The sequence below is a fragment of the Sinocyclocheilus grahami genome, unplaced genomic scaffold, assembly GCF_001515645.1.
Source record: "Sinocyclocheilus grahami isolate Dianchi unplaced genomic scaffold, SAMN03320097.WGS_v1.1 scaffold282.1, whole genome shotgun sequence".
Classification (NCBI taxonomy): domain Eukaryota; kingdom Metazoa; phylum Chordata; class Actinopteri; order Cypriniformes; family Cyprinidae; genus Sinocyclocheilus; species Sinocyclocheilus grahami.
In genome coordinates this window covers 345750-358866 of record NW_015505461.1, presented here as the reverse complement: position 1 = coordinate 358866, position 13117 = coordinate 345750, and the positions used below count along the sequence as shown (strand labels likewise).

At 42.9% G+C, this 13117-nt stretch overlaps 1 protein-coding gene and 1 pseudogene across 1 annotated transcript; both read left to right on the top strand.

The window, feature by feature from the left end:
• The window catches only part of LOC107600357 (protein CBFA2T3-like), a 78351-nt pseudogene that overhangs the window by 58343 nt on the left and 6891 nt on the right, over positions 1-13117 (top strand).
• Positions 11093-12352, top strand: LOC107600341 (protein CBFA2T3-like). Its single transcript, XM_016292208.1, has 2 exons — positions 11093-11285; positions 11779-12352. The coding sequence occupies exons 1-2, from the start codon at positions 11149-11151 to the stop codon at positions 11864-11866; spliced, it is 225 nt and encodes a 74-aa protein (XP_016147694.1). The 5' UTR covers positions 11093-11148; the 3' UTR covers positions 11867-12352.

Here is a 13117-nt window from a genome sequence, read left to right as displayed (position 1 = left end):
ATACTGTTTCAGCCATTGGCCATACTGCTCACTAGATATTGACATTGGTATATAAAAAACCCATATTGTCTGACTCCTATTGAATACTAACATTAACATTACCTCAGGTCATGTGTGACTGATGTGTGTCTGTGTGAATGCTTGCTGGCCTGTTCTTTGTTTAATGGCCCCTCTGAGGCTGCAAGCTGCTGGACTGAGTGACAGATGGACAGGCAGGGCTTGTGGCCTTAGCAAGATCTCTCTCTACCTGTCTACATTTGGCAATGACCGGGACAGTGATCCACAGAGCAGTGCACCGTTAGCCCCGCACGGCAGGCCAGCTAGTGCCTATTTTGGTCAGCATGGCATTAGTCCTAATACCTTGTTATGTTTATTGCCCTGGGGCACCAGTCAATCTTTAAATGAGAATTAAGAGCTAATTTCTCTTTTCACATCCCCTGTTTGCACATATTTATTGTTATTGCTATTTTAATGTAATTGCAGTGTTCATATAATGTTCTACACGTATCATTCTTTATTAATGTTTCAAGACAATTGCTTTGTCTCAGATGTTGGTGATTGAAAGAACCCCAAACCGAAGCTCCCATACCATTTAACAGATTTAATTTTTTTTTAGTAAAACAATAAACTACAATTCCTGTCTTGTGCTTTTTAAAAGAAATTGTGGCCCTTACCAGCTGCAACTGCAATAATCAAGATTTTGTTGGTTGCTTAAATTCTATTTCTGTCACAATGCACTAGGTATCATGAAATGTCATTGGTCTAATTTTTCCATTCTGTACAGGTATTGAATATATGAATACAGCTTTCAAGTCCTCAAAGTTTCTTCTTTCAATTTTTGTTTAGGCTACTTAAAGGCATCATATTGTAAACATAAAATATGTTATAATTAGCTGCCATTATGATTTGCCTGTTTAGAACACGGTGTATGATCAGGAAAATACTAAATCAGCAGAAATGCTGTACTCTTCAGGACTCTTTAGAATGTCCCATGTGCTGAGGTGGCCCCTAACCCACAGACCAGCCTCATACCTTGTCACCCTCCTGCAGCTGTCATCCCTCTAAGGTCGAGCACCAATTATCTGGCTGTTAGTAGTTTGGCTGTGACCCAGTACGTTTAGTTATTTTTGCACATGACATCTCGGCCAGGCGGTGGGAGCTTTTCTCCGAACATGGCCTGGGCTGGTGGCCCCAGCATACGGTCAGGGTGTTGTGCTGTTTTTCGGGAGGTCTATCTGACTGAAGGTGACAGTGGAGAGAAGTAAGGGCAACTGATCCACAGTGAGTGACAGCACTGAGACAAGAGGCGCCTGTCAGAGAGCCTGCTGCTCAACGCCTGCTGCTTTGCAGCCTCTCAAACACATAGCAACATATAGGTGAAACCTGCATAAGTTTATTGTTTACTTTTGTGCATTTTGTTAACCCTTGCTAATAACATTTGCCATGGTTTTTTGAATATACATCATTGCAATATTATGGGCCCTATTTTAACGATCTACTGTAAGTGTAAGGTCTAAAGCACACGGCGCAGGTGCACTTAGGGCATGTCCAAATCCACTTTTGCTAGTTTAACAGTGGGAAAAATGGTCGGCACACCCGGCGCATGGTCTAAAAGGGTTGTCCCTATTCTCTTAATGAGTAATGGGTGTGCTTTGGGCATAACGTGCAATAAACCAATCAGAGTCTCATCTCCCATTCCCTTTAAAAGCCAGTATTTATGCGGCTGAATTTGCAAGCGCAAAGACAGAACGCGTCTACAGAGATGGAACGGGGCTGCTCGTGCGCAAGCAAATAGGTAGCCTAATTCTGATACATGCAACACTTAGGGCATGTCCAAATCCACTTTTGCTAGTTTAACAGTGGGAAAAATGGTCGGCACACCCGGCGCATGGTCTAAAAGGGTTGTCCCTATTCTCTTAATGAGTAATGGGTGTGCTTTGGGCATAACGTGCAATAAACCAATCAGAGTCTCATCTCCCATTCCCTTTAAAAGCCAGTATTTATGCGGCTGAATTTGCAAGCGCAAAGACAGAACGCGTCTACAGAGATGGAACGGGGCTGCTCGTGCGCAAGCAAATAGGTAGCCTAATTCTGATACATGCAATGACTATACATTATGACATGTAGGCATTTTTATATTTAAGTAGCCTACACAATATTAAGCTTTTACATTGCAATCTTTAATTTTTAACTCTTTCCCCGCCAGCATTTTTGAAAAAAGTTGCCAGCCACCGCCAGCGATTTTGATGATTTTCACTAAAATTTGATGGCCTCCAGAATATTTTGCTGTATGAATATTTGAATATGCAATACACCAAAATAAAGATCAGAGCCTCTACTTTTAAACAAAAACTGTTTTATTCTAGCTTAAAGCATTCCTTTTTTATCAACACTTGAATATAGGTAGGTTTCATAAAAATGCATAATTTTGAGCAAAAAGGTGAGAAAATCAAATTTTTATCAAAAACTACATCTGGGTAATATTCAATACGATTATCAAAGCATAAATCCAATAAATAGCTTTTATCAACACCTCCAAAGCTTGCACAGACATATACCACTTCCTGGATCAACATTTTACTCCATAACATTATGCAGTTTTCATTTATATGCTGATGATCGCATTATTTTTCATATGCATCTGTTTACATAAGAGATTGCTCGTTTCACTGTCCTGTTCACGTGTGTTTTTGTTCGGGAGGTTTTGTACTCATTCAGAAGATGTGTAATAGTGCCCCCTAGTGTATAACAGTGAAAACATGAAAAGCCGTAAAATCTCGTCTTTGGCGGGGAAGCGGTGTCTTCTAAAAGACGAGATAACTCGTCAATGGTGGGGAAAGAGTTAAAGGGGTCATAGGATGCTACATGCACTTTTACAAGTTGTTTGAACTGAAATGTGTGTGTACACAACCACCCTATAATGATAAAAATCCACCCAGTGTTTTTTTTTTAATCTGGTTAAATGTTTTCCCCTTTTTCAAATCGAGCTGATCTCAGATGCCTGTCTGTGTGACGTCACACAGACAGGCCCTGCCCATGATAGTTTGATTGACAGTAGCGTTTCAGCACAAACTGGACTGGCGTCTTACCTTAGACCCGCCCTGAGTGAGCTCTCATCAGTGCGCCATTGTTTCACCACTGGAGCAGATGTAGACAAGAATGACTCCTAAGTGATTGAGGTGTTCTGTTGTTGGATGTAATAATGAACATAGTAGTCGTTATTTACTCCCGACATCTGAGCCACTGAACTTGAAGTGGATTACGTTTGTTTCTGAAGGGAATGTGCCTCCGATCTACATAAATGCGTTTATGTTAGCGCAAATCATTCATGATCCAGCCTCATCTACAGAAGTGAGTATAATGTTTTGTAATGAGTCTTTGCAAATCGCCTTTCCTAATAATGTGCTAATTAGCAAGTTTCACAATGAATGCGACTAAAGTAAACAGTCTCTCTGAGAGCAGCTCGGAAGAGAGGGGCAGGGTCAGCAGAGCTCATTAACATTTAAAGGAAAATGCTACAAAAATGTGTTTTTTTACACTACCATTGAGAAATTTTAACCAAACTATGTTACAGACTTTTCATTAAGACCCTAAAGTATCAAATCAACTTGTGGAAAATGGGCATCCTATGACCCCTTTAATATTTGGAATGTTTGTGTGCTGATGTGCGTCCCTGTGTGCAGAGTGTACGCTCGCTGTGGACCCGCCTATACTAACATGTTCTTTAAATAACAAAAAAAAACTACTGCGCCATTGACTTCAGACTAGGTTTTTGTTGGTCAATGGCGCAGTCTATTTCAGTTGGCTCAAAATAGTAACGCACCAGCAATGCGCCTGAACACACCTCGTTTTCAGACCAGCATGCCCATGGGCGCACAAATGGGTGCAATTGCATTGGCTATTTAAACAACGTGGGGCAGGACGTGAAAATGACAACTGCGTCGGGCTGAAACTAGCAAAAAACACTTGCGTCACGCCAGGTGTATGATAGGGCCCTAAGTTTTCTAAAATACCATAAAGTATGAATTTGGAAATAATTTTTCAAGAGAAAAGAATTACAGATTTACACGCAAAATAATTTCATATGCATGAATTAGTCATAAGCATATCAAATGTATTACAACATAGCAAAGACGTAAAATCATACCGAAACATATAGATACATCATTATACGGTAATTAAACAATCAATCAATAAAACATAAAAAAACTACCACACAAAAGTTTTATACATTTATCAGCTCTTTAAAGAATATTGTGGACTCCAGAATAAATAAATGAGCATTGAAGTTCTTTCGTCTGTGTTTGTGGCATCTGAACTGTCCTTCTTGGCGACAGACAATGTTAAGAAGTAGCAAATGCGAGCTGTCACCAGTATTGCTATGTGCTAATCTCAGTACCATCTGATGGTATTTCTTTTGAAATATCTGTGCTTTCAAACATAAACACACACACATACACGTTAGGTTTTTGTGTTTTATGCGGACTCTCCATAGACAGCGGAATTTTATACTGTACAAACTTTACATTCTATCCCCTAACCCTTGCAGAAAACATGTAATTTTTACATTAAAATGTTTTTTTCAGGTTTTATTATCATTGTGGGGACATTTGGTAGGACACAATGTAACGAATACCTGGACCACACATAAACCTATTATATCTTATCAGCACTGACATATACATAACCTGCCTAATTCAACTGTTGTAATTTGGTGTTTGCTGGCATTTGTTGGGACAGTTTTGCTTCGACACTGAAGAGAAAGCATGAACTCTGATGAACTACATTTCCATCCCATGATTGACAGCGATGAGTGTGCTACTTTACATGTGAAGATAGAACTGGGAGATCAGCATGTGACACTATGGTTAGGGAGCTGGGAAGACAAAAGGATTGTTACATGACCAATGCAGGCCAGGCAGACAAGGGTGAAGAAGACTTGCCATGTTTGGTCCCTCAGCGGAGCACAAATGAGGGTCGGTGTGAACGCAGCCTTGTTGAAGTGTTCAGCACTGTGATGGACAGCAGCAGATCCAGCTGCACTTGTCACTGGCTGTCAAGAGCCTGTCCATCCGGCGCACAAGAGTGGACAACAGGCGGGGGAGCGGGTGGGGGGTGGAGGACATTGATGTGGATGTCAGGGTGATAGGGGTGGTGGGCAGAGGGGTCCCGTCAGCAGCAGCTGAGTAGAAGAACAGGTGTGACTGGATGTTTCCAACAGCAGTGACATTTACCCTCTACCTCAGTCTGCCAAAGCCACACTTTATCTCTATCAGTGGAGACTGCGCAGATTTACTACTATGAAATAGTATGTCTGTCTGAACGACTCACTCATGAAAATGATTGCCACACGCATGATCTAGCACCGTGAACAAGACAAAACATATGTCAAACATGATACAGTTTGAACAAGTGCCATGAAACTTTCATGTGTGTGCAGAGGAGAAATAAGTATTGGCCAGAGCTGTGGCTTGGCAGTTAGCAGATTTCAGACACATTTAGCCATGGCACTTCACAGGGTGATACAGGTTTGAATGTACATGTTGTTGTTCTTATCACTGCCTGTCTATCTCGTTACTTTTGTATATAATGGCAAAGCTTAAAGAATAAAACTGTTTTATGTCATCTGCAGGTAGCACGGGACAGAAGGCTGGAACGATGCCAGATTCACCTGCTGATGTCAAAACCCAGCCCAGGTCAACTCCGCCCACAATGCCACCTCCACCCCCAGCTGTCAGTCAGGCAGTCAATCGCAACGCATCATTCACACCTACAACAAGTAAGTTATCCTATAGTACAAACATGCATAGATTTGTTTTTTGAACTTGCTGCATTCATAACACTCTAGGACAACAATATCATCCAAATTGTGATTTGTCAAGTGTATGTGTGAATGGCGACTTTTTAGAGGTAGCTACTAGCTAACTTAATAATAGCACATTGTAGGTAACTCTATCACCACCTTGAATACTGTGTTTTTTACCACCACAGTAAGACAATAATGCACATTAAAATTTACAATGGGACAGCACACTTAATAAACATGTTCATAAACATGTTGTTAGAGTACTGCCAGAACATAGAATAATTTAAAGCAGTCTCTATTAGATCAACAGTAGTTATTGTCATGTTCAGAGTATTCATATAGCACAGAATGCACTTGTAACATGACCAAGAGTGTTTGTGTATGATAGGTTGAGCCATTGTCTGGGTGTGTGAGTGCTTAGGATACACAGCAAGAGATTTGTTTACTGCATACGGAGGGATTCACAGGGAGCATCAGACTCGGCGGGGCATGGCAGATCTCGTTACCCTATATAGCAATGACGGGGCTTGTTGTTTCACCTGTTCCATGGGTTGTAGCTTAGCCTGCTTGCCACTCTTAAACCAGAACACAAGTGTGGGGGTCACATGGTAAACCCACATGTGTCCAGCCTGGAATGGTGAGATAAAAAGGGGCACAAGCGAAATGAAAGACTCTGTGTTCTGCACCATGAAGCCATGCACACACTCACACACCCAGCAGTGTGAACATGTTTACAAACCTGAAGGAAAGCTACCCTCCGAGGTGTGTTTGCACAATCACGTGCTTCCCAATGTCCCGGAGGATTATGGTCTGTAACTCTAAGCCCTCATGCTGTGTCCACTGCTCACGTAATGTTTGTTTATCTGTGGTCATGGCTTCGGGCGCAGGTAACATAAGATATAAGTCCTACTCTTAGGGAGAAGGAACCAAAGAAGCACTCAACCATCAGAAAGATGAGGAAAGAGTGCAAGGATGAGATGCAGAAGTGGAGATGGAGTAGAAGTGTCGATGGGGCAGCCTGAACTCGGAAAGCTGCAAATCTGCTCTCAGCTGGTAGACATGTGCACAGCCTGATTTAGACACACACCTGCTGTTGGAATAAAAGTAACACAGTCTAGGGGGCTATTTTTGGGACCTCTTTAACACGTTCCTCTTATAGTTGTGTCTTAGTGAGTGAGTGAGTGTGTGAGCAGTGGGCAGCAATAGACCGGGTGGGCGGCATGTGTGTATGTCATAGAGAGAGATAGTGAGGTTGCTGATGGTCCCATTCGCGGTGTGTTTGTTCAACGTAGAGGATGAAATGAAGAGTACAGAACAATGTGCTGCGTTACTGTCATAGTGTATCTGTAGTTTCAGTTCTCAGAATGCATGTGCCCTCTTCGTGCTATGTTGGATCTTCGTGGAGGGTGCTTCCTAGGACTGAGATGGAGAAAAATGAAAGCAAAGAAGTCTGGCGTGACTTAAATGATGCTAAAACAAGCAGTGGCTCTCTTTCCTCAGTGCTGAACGGGAGCAGCCACTCTCCCACGGCGCTAAACGGAGCTCCCTCGACCCCCAACGGCTTCAGCAATGGACCGGCCACCTCCTCTACTGCTTCTCTGCCCACCCAGCAGCTTCCCCCTGCCTGTGGAGCCCGACAACTCTGTAAGCTTAAGCGTTTCCTCACCACACTGCAGCAGTTTGGCAATGACATCTCGCCCGAGATTGGAGAACGTGTACGCAGCCTAGTGCTGGGGCTAGTGGTGAGTGTCTGATGGCTCTCTTTATCATTAACTGTATGTGCTGTCTCCAGTTCTTTTCTCCACTGGTTGTTAAATTGTTTTCTATTTCTGTCTTATCAGAACTCAACTCTAACTATCGAAGAGTTCCACTCCAAACTTCAGGAAGCCACAAACTTTCCCCTGCGTCCCTTTGTCATTCCATTTCTCAAGGTACGAACAGGCATAAAAACATTCATCTCATACAGACAGAGTTCTTCTGGCAGTAATCTTGTATAGCCAGACTTTTAACTATTTGGATAAAGTTGGGTCCACAATGCATTGTGTTCTGGCCAAGAATTGTCCACTTAGTAAGGAAGGGGCCGTCTGGTTAACTATAAAGCAACCAACCTAACTTTAGGAGTTGGTAAATCACATACAACTCCGAGAGAAAAGTGGAATATACAGGTACGCTTAAGGATATCTTGTTTACTTTCTAATAACAAACAAAACTTTTGCATATCATCAAAGATTTGAGAGCATGAACCATTCAAACTTTGTCCAGCAATCAAGAGTTTGTCTTTGGAAGTGCTCTTTGTAACAGCCAGGGAATTTTGTTTCCCTGCAGACTGATATAAATGCATGTACTATGCCTTATAAAACCAGCCAATCAAGTTGCTTTTTGAAAAAGCTCTTGCCATTTTTATGCAACATGCATCATACAATGGGTGAACAGTCTGTGGATGTGGTGTCTGAAGCGGAGACTACTCCGCCGTGTATCTGTACGAGGAGCTTTTCCTTATGGTGCACCATATGGGAAGGGTTGGAGGAGGAGGGTAGTGGGACTTTGAGACAGACAGGCAAAGTGACAAACAAAAAGAAGGTAGATAGATGGCAGCCAGAATCGGCATACACATAAGCAGACTCACTCTGCATTTCCCTGACCCCGGATACATGGTTTTCTGTACGTGTAGATGAGTGAAGTCCATTTGATAAAGCATCCTTGGCCCCTTCCAACCCCCACACTCTGCTGTGGCTGGGCTGATCTAGTGCTCCATATGGCCATCATTTGTGATTCATTAAAATTGGCACACTTGTGTTTACCCAGAGTAGAGAGGAGTGGTGTGGGCCAAAGAAGATTTCCTGGCAGATGTTGCAGTGGGTGCTATAAGCAGCATAGCTTTCCGTTGCTCTGCCGCTGTTGTTTTTGTGCTGATCTCTTTCTGTCCTCAGACATCGCATAGATCCAGGGCTCAGACACATACACAGATTCTCTGATGCATTGCAAATCTTTCTCAAATTATTCTGCATTTATGCATACAAAAGCATAATCAGAATGTAAAATTCAGTCACTTGGAAATCACTATGTTGATTGCATATTTAATTGCAAAATTTTGATAGACAAAAAATATGCTGCATTGTAACTCCCTGAATCAATGTCACCACATCCCTAACACACATGTGAATGCACAGACATACATATGTCATCTCTGTGTCTGGTAAACATACAACCCATTCACATGCTTTACTACGGCAATGAAATACATGTAGTGATAACACAGATTTAAAATGTCAGTCCCAAGTTGGGTGCTGAAAGAATGTTCTAGTACTGAAGGGGCCTCAAGTCATACGCCACACTCCCCTGACCAGCTTAAAATCTAGGAATACTATATATATAAAGACAATAATTCAAAAACACATTCACATGCTTAAACTCAAATTTCAACCTATTCAATATACAGACATACTAATACAACTGGGTGTAGAGAGATAATATATCTATTGACCGCAGAATGGAACAAGAAAATGTTTGGTGAGGAAAGTTGCCATGGAGGCCCCCCCCACCCCCCATCTTCCACTATGCTTGTGCGCGTGTTAGTGAGATATAGACTACACAAGGCATATCTCATAGTGTGAGTGTTTTATTCAAAGCAGAGTACTGTGGTACATGGCACCCAGCACATTGCTCACAGGCTGCTGTCAAAGGCCTGCAGAGTGTTGATGTTACACATCTGTATCATCAGCCAGCTGTGTAGTGTTATACTTACAGCCAAAGAGAAAAAGACAACAAGCAAGCAAGGGAGAGAGAGAGGCAGCAGAGTTCTCCTGCAGACCTCAGCAAGGTACAAACACATGGTGGGCCAGAGAAAGTGTCTGTTATATCTCATCCTCTTTCTTTCTCTCCCTCTTAACACAATCCCTCTTAAAATAACAACATAGCTGGTCATCAGAATATGCTGTGTTTTAAATACTGGTCTCCAGCTTGGGATGCTGATGTCGCCACCAGACTAACTAACCTAAACTGCCAGAATTCTTTAGCTAACCAGCTTCAGAAAAAACACAGTTGACTATATTAACCAGCTTAGTATTAAACCAATTAGACTAACCAGCATAATCGAATGATTGCGCCCACCAGGAATCTTAACTTGCTTAACCATCAAGACTTACTTTATTAACCAGCTTATGCAGAAAGCCATTCTGGTCCGCATTCACCATAAACAATAATGTCAATCACAAACCATAAGCTAGATTACTACCAAACTAGGACTAAGCAGCATAAACCAGTCCGTATCATCAACACACTTATTAACTAGCTTAAATAGCTAGACTTTAGCTAACCAGCTTGATCAGAAAGAACTGGTCAACGAGCTTCACTGACCAGATTTTGTTAGTGGTCCAGTGGCACCAAACCAGCCCTACTGATCCTAGAGATTTGTGTTTGTCTTTATAAAAAGAAAAGCTTTCCTTTCTCACCCACATTGTATTTATCTTCCTGTCTGGTAGGCTAACTTGCCCCTCCTGCAGAGGGAGCTGCTTCACTGTGCTCGGATGGCTAAGCAGACCCCAGCACAGTATCTGGCCCAGCACGAACAGCTGCTGCTGGATGCCAATGCCAGCTCTCCCCTGGACTCCTCTGAAATCATGCTGGAACTCAATGAGCATGGCAAGAGACGTACCCCGGACAGGTATACACAATTTAACACACACACAAACTCTTTCTTTCTCTCCCTCTTAACACAATCCCTCTTAAAATAACAACATAGCTGGTCATCAGAATATGCTGTGTTTTAAATACTGGTCTCCAGCTTGGGATGCTGATGTCGCCACCAGACTAACTAACCTAAACTGCCAGAATTCTTTAGCTAACCAGCTTCAGAAAAAACACAGTTGACTATATTAACCAGCTTAGTATTAAACCAATTAGACTAACCAGCATAATCGAATGATTGCGCCCACCAGGAATCTTAACTTGCTTAACCATCAAGACTTACTTTATTAACCAGCTTATGCAGAAAGCCATTCTGGTCCGCATTCACCATAAACAATAATGTCAATCACAAACCATAAGCTAGATTACTACCAAACTAGGACTAAGCAGCATAAACCAGTCCGTATCATCAACACACTTATTAACTAGCTTAGACTTTAGCTAACCAGCTTGATCAGAAAGAACTGGTCAACGAGCTTCACTGACCAGATTTTGTTAGTGGTCCAGTGGCACCAAACCAGCCCTACTGATCCTAGAGATTTGTGTTTGTCTTTATAAAAAGAAAAGCTTTCCTTTCTCACCCACATTGTATTTATCTTTCTGTCTGGTAGGCTAACTTGCCCCTCCTGCAGAGGGAGCTGCTTCACTGTGCTCGGATGGCTAAGCAGACCCCAGCACAGTATCTGGCCCAGCACGAACAGCTGCTGCTGGATGCCAATGCCAGCTCTCCCCTGGACTCCTCTGAAATCATGCTGGAACTCAATGAGCATGGCAAGAGACGTACCCCGGACAGGTATACACAATTTAACACACACACAAACTTGTCTTTCTGTGTACCATTTTCCTAACAAATTCCTTAAGTCATAAAAATCTACAAAGTCAAGCAAAAGGCAAAAATGTAGACAGCTATGGTAAATGTCAACACAACCTTGCCCTGGGCATACTTCTTCCTGTCTAGCTTTGAAATGCACACACACTCAATGTAATGAGTGGAGGGTGTGGGAAGGTTAGGCCACACAGAAAGAGAAAGTGAAGAGGGTAGAGAGAAGGTAAAAATATATGTGGGGTGTCTGCCAGGTGCTGCCAGTTGTCTATGGAGCAGAAACAGACTGAGATGCTCTAACATCACACAAATGCATATGCATACCAACAGTGTCCATACATTGGCGATACATTTAGAACTCTTGACAATCAAAAAATTAATAGTGGGATTTAAAGCACCAATATTTTTGTTTGTCTCCTTTTGTTTTTTCTTCTACTCTCTCAACCGCACTGTCTCCTGTTAGTTCCCCAGTAGCTGTCCATATGTCAGTGATGTGTCCAGATGGTGATCTTGCTGAACCCCTGCTTGAGCTGATCCGGGGGGAGGGATGACTAGAGAGAGAGAGAGAGACAGAGAAAAAGAGAGTGGTGGGGGTAGAGGAATGGGCAATCCCCTACTGTAATCCATACACCTCCATCTCTGAAGCCTAGGCTTACCATATCACGGCAGGAGCCCCAGCTGTTGCTTTGATTTGTGGGAAATCTGGCCACAACTGCAGAAATGCTGCAAAAGGTTGGAAGTTTTTGGGTTGGTTGTGGAGGCGGGCATGATGGGGTGTTGAACATGCAGCCAGATTCAGATGTCCAAGCCAACTGCACTCTACTCTCAAGTGCAAGAAAACAAGCTTGCACAGTCCTCGCACACACATGTATTTCATGCACGCAGAAGGGAGAGGAGCTTTAGCCCTGAATGCCTGGCTGCTGCACTCACCTAAACAGATTATTATCAACACTGCAGCACAGGCCAGCCAGATGGCTCCAAAACGCCAGTGTCACTGAACATCTGCCAAAGGGAGCAGCTCTCACAGTACAGCAGCTCAGGAGAGAGACAGAGAGAGAGAGAGAGAGCGAGAAATGGGTGAGAACGGGAAAGATTAAGGGGTTGGGATTTAAGTCCGTTTCTTGGTATATGAAGGCTAGAGTCCACATATGGCTCACAGCTGGCCTCAACATTTGGAAAACATGAGTGGAGGGGCAGAGAAAAAGAGGGACGTGGGATGGGTTAGACTGCAAGAATTAAAAATTATCAATAGCCCTCCTTCCTCTTAAAAATGTTCTTTCTACAGCATTTCCAAGCATTTCTACAATCTTTGTAACAGGACCAAAGAGAGTGCAGGGGACAGGGATGGCTTGCACCCGGAGCACCTGGCCAAACGTCCATGCACAGTGAGCCCCAGTCAGCGCTTCAGCCCCAGCAGTGGTTTACCTGCTCACCCTCCCCTCAACGGCCTACCGACGCATCCACCCAATGGCCTTTCACATCCTAACCCTCCTGCCCCACAGCATTACCGTTTGGAAGACATGGCACTCGCCCACCACTACAGAGATGCTTACAGACATGCAGAGCAGAGGGATGTCCGGGATCGTCACCGGCAGACAGGTCAGAGTGCTGTAGTCTATAGTAAAATAAACCAATAAGCTACTTGAGGCCAAGTTTACAGTGATTTTACCATAGTTAAGTAGTGTTGTTAACCACAATGTTTTAAACAAGAATTCAAATTATACACAGTCACAGGTGTACATATACACATGCTTTTTTACAACAAATTTAAATATGGCTAATTCTAACAGAGGTTATGGCTT

Bases quoted from the DNA above. Each gene is read 5' to 3' on its own strand.
- LOC107600341 (XM_016292208.1), top strand. From the start codon at position 11,149: ATGGCTAAGCAGACCCCAGCACAGTATCTGGCCCAGCACGAACAGCTG. The intron at 11,286-11,778 runs GTATACACAATT...GTCTCCTGTTAG, and splicing joins AAGAGACGTACCCCGGACAG to TTCCCCAGTAGCTGTCCATA.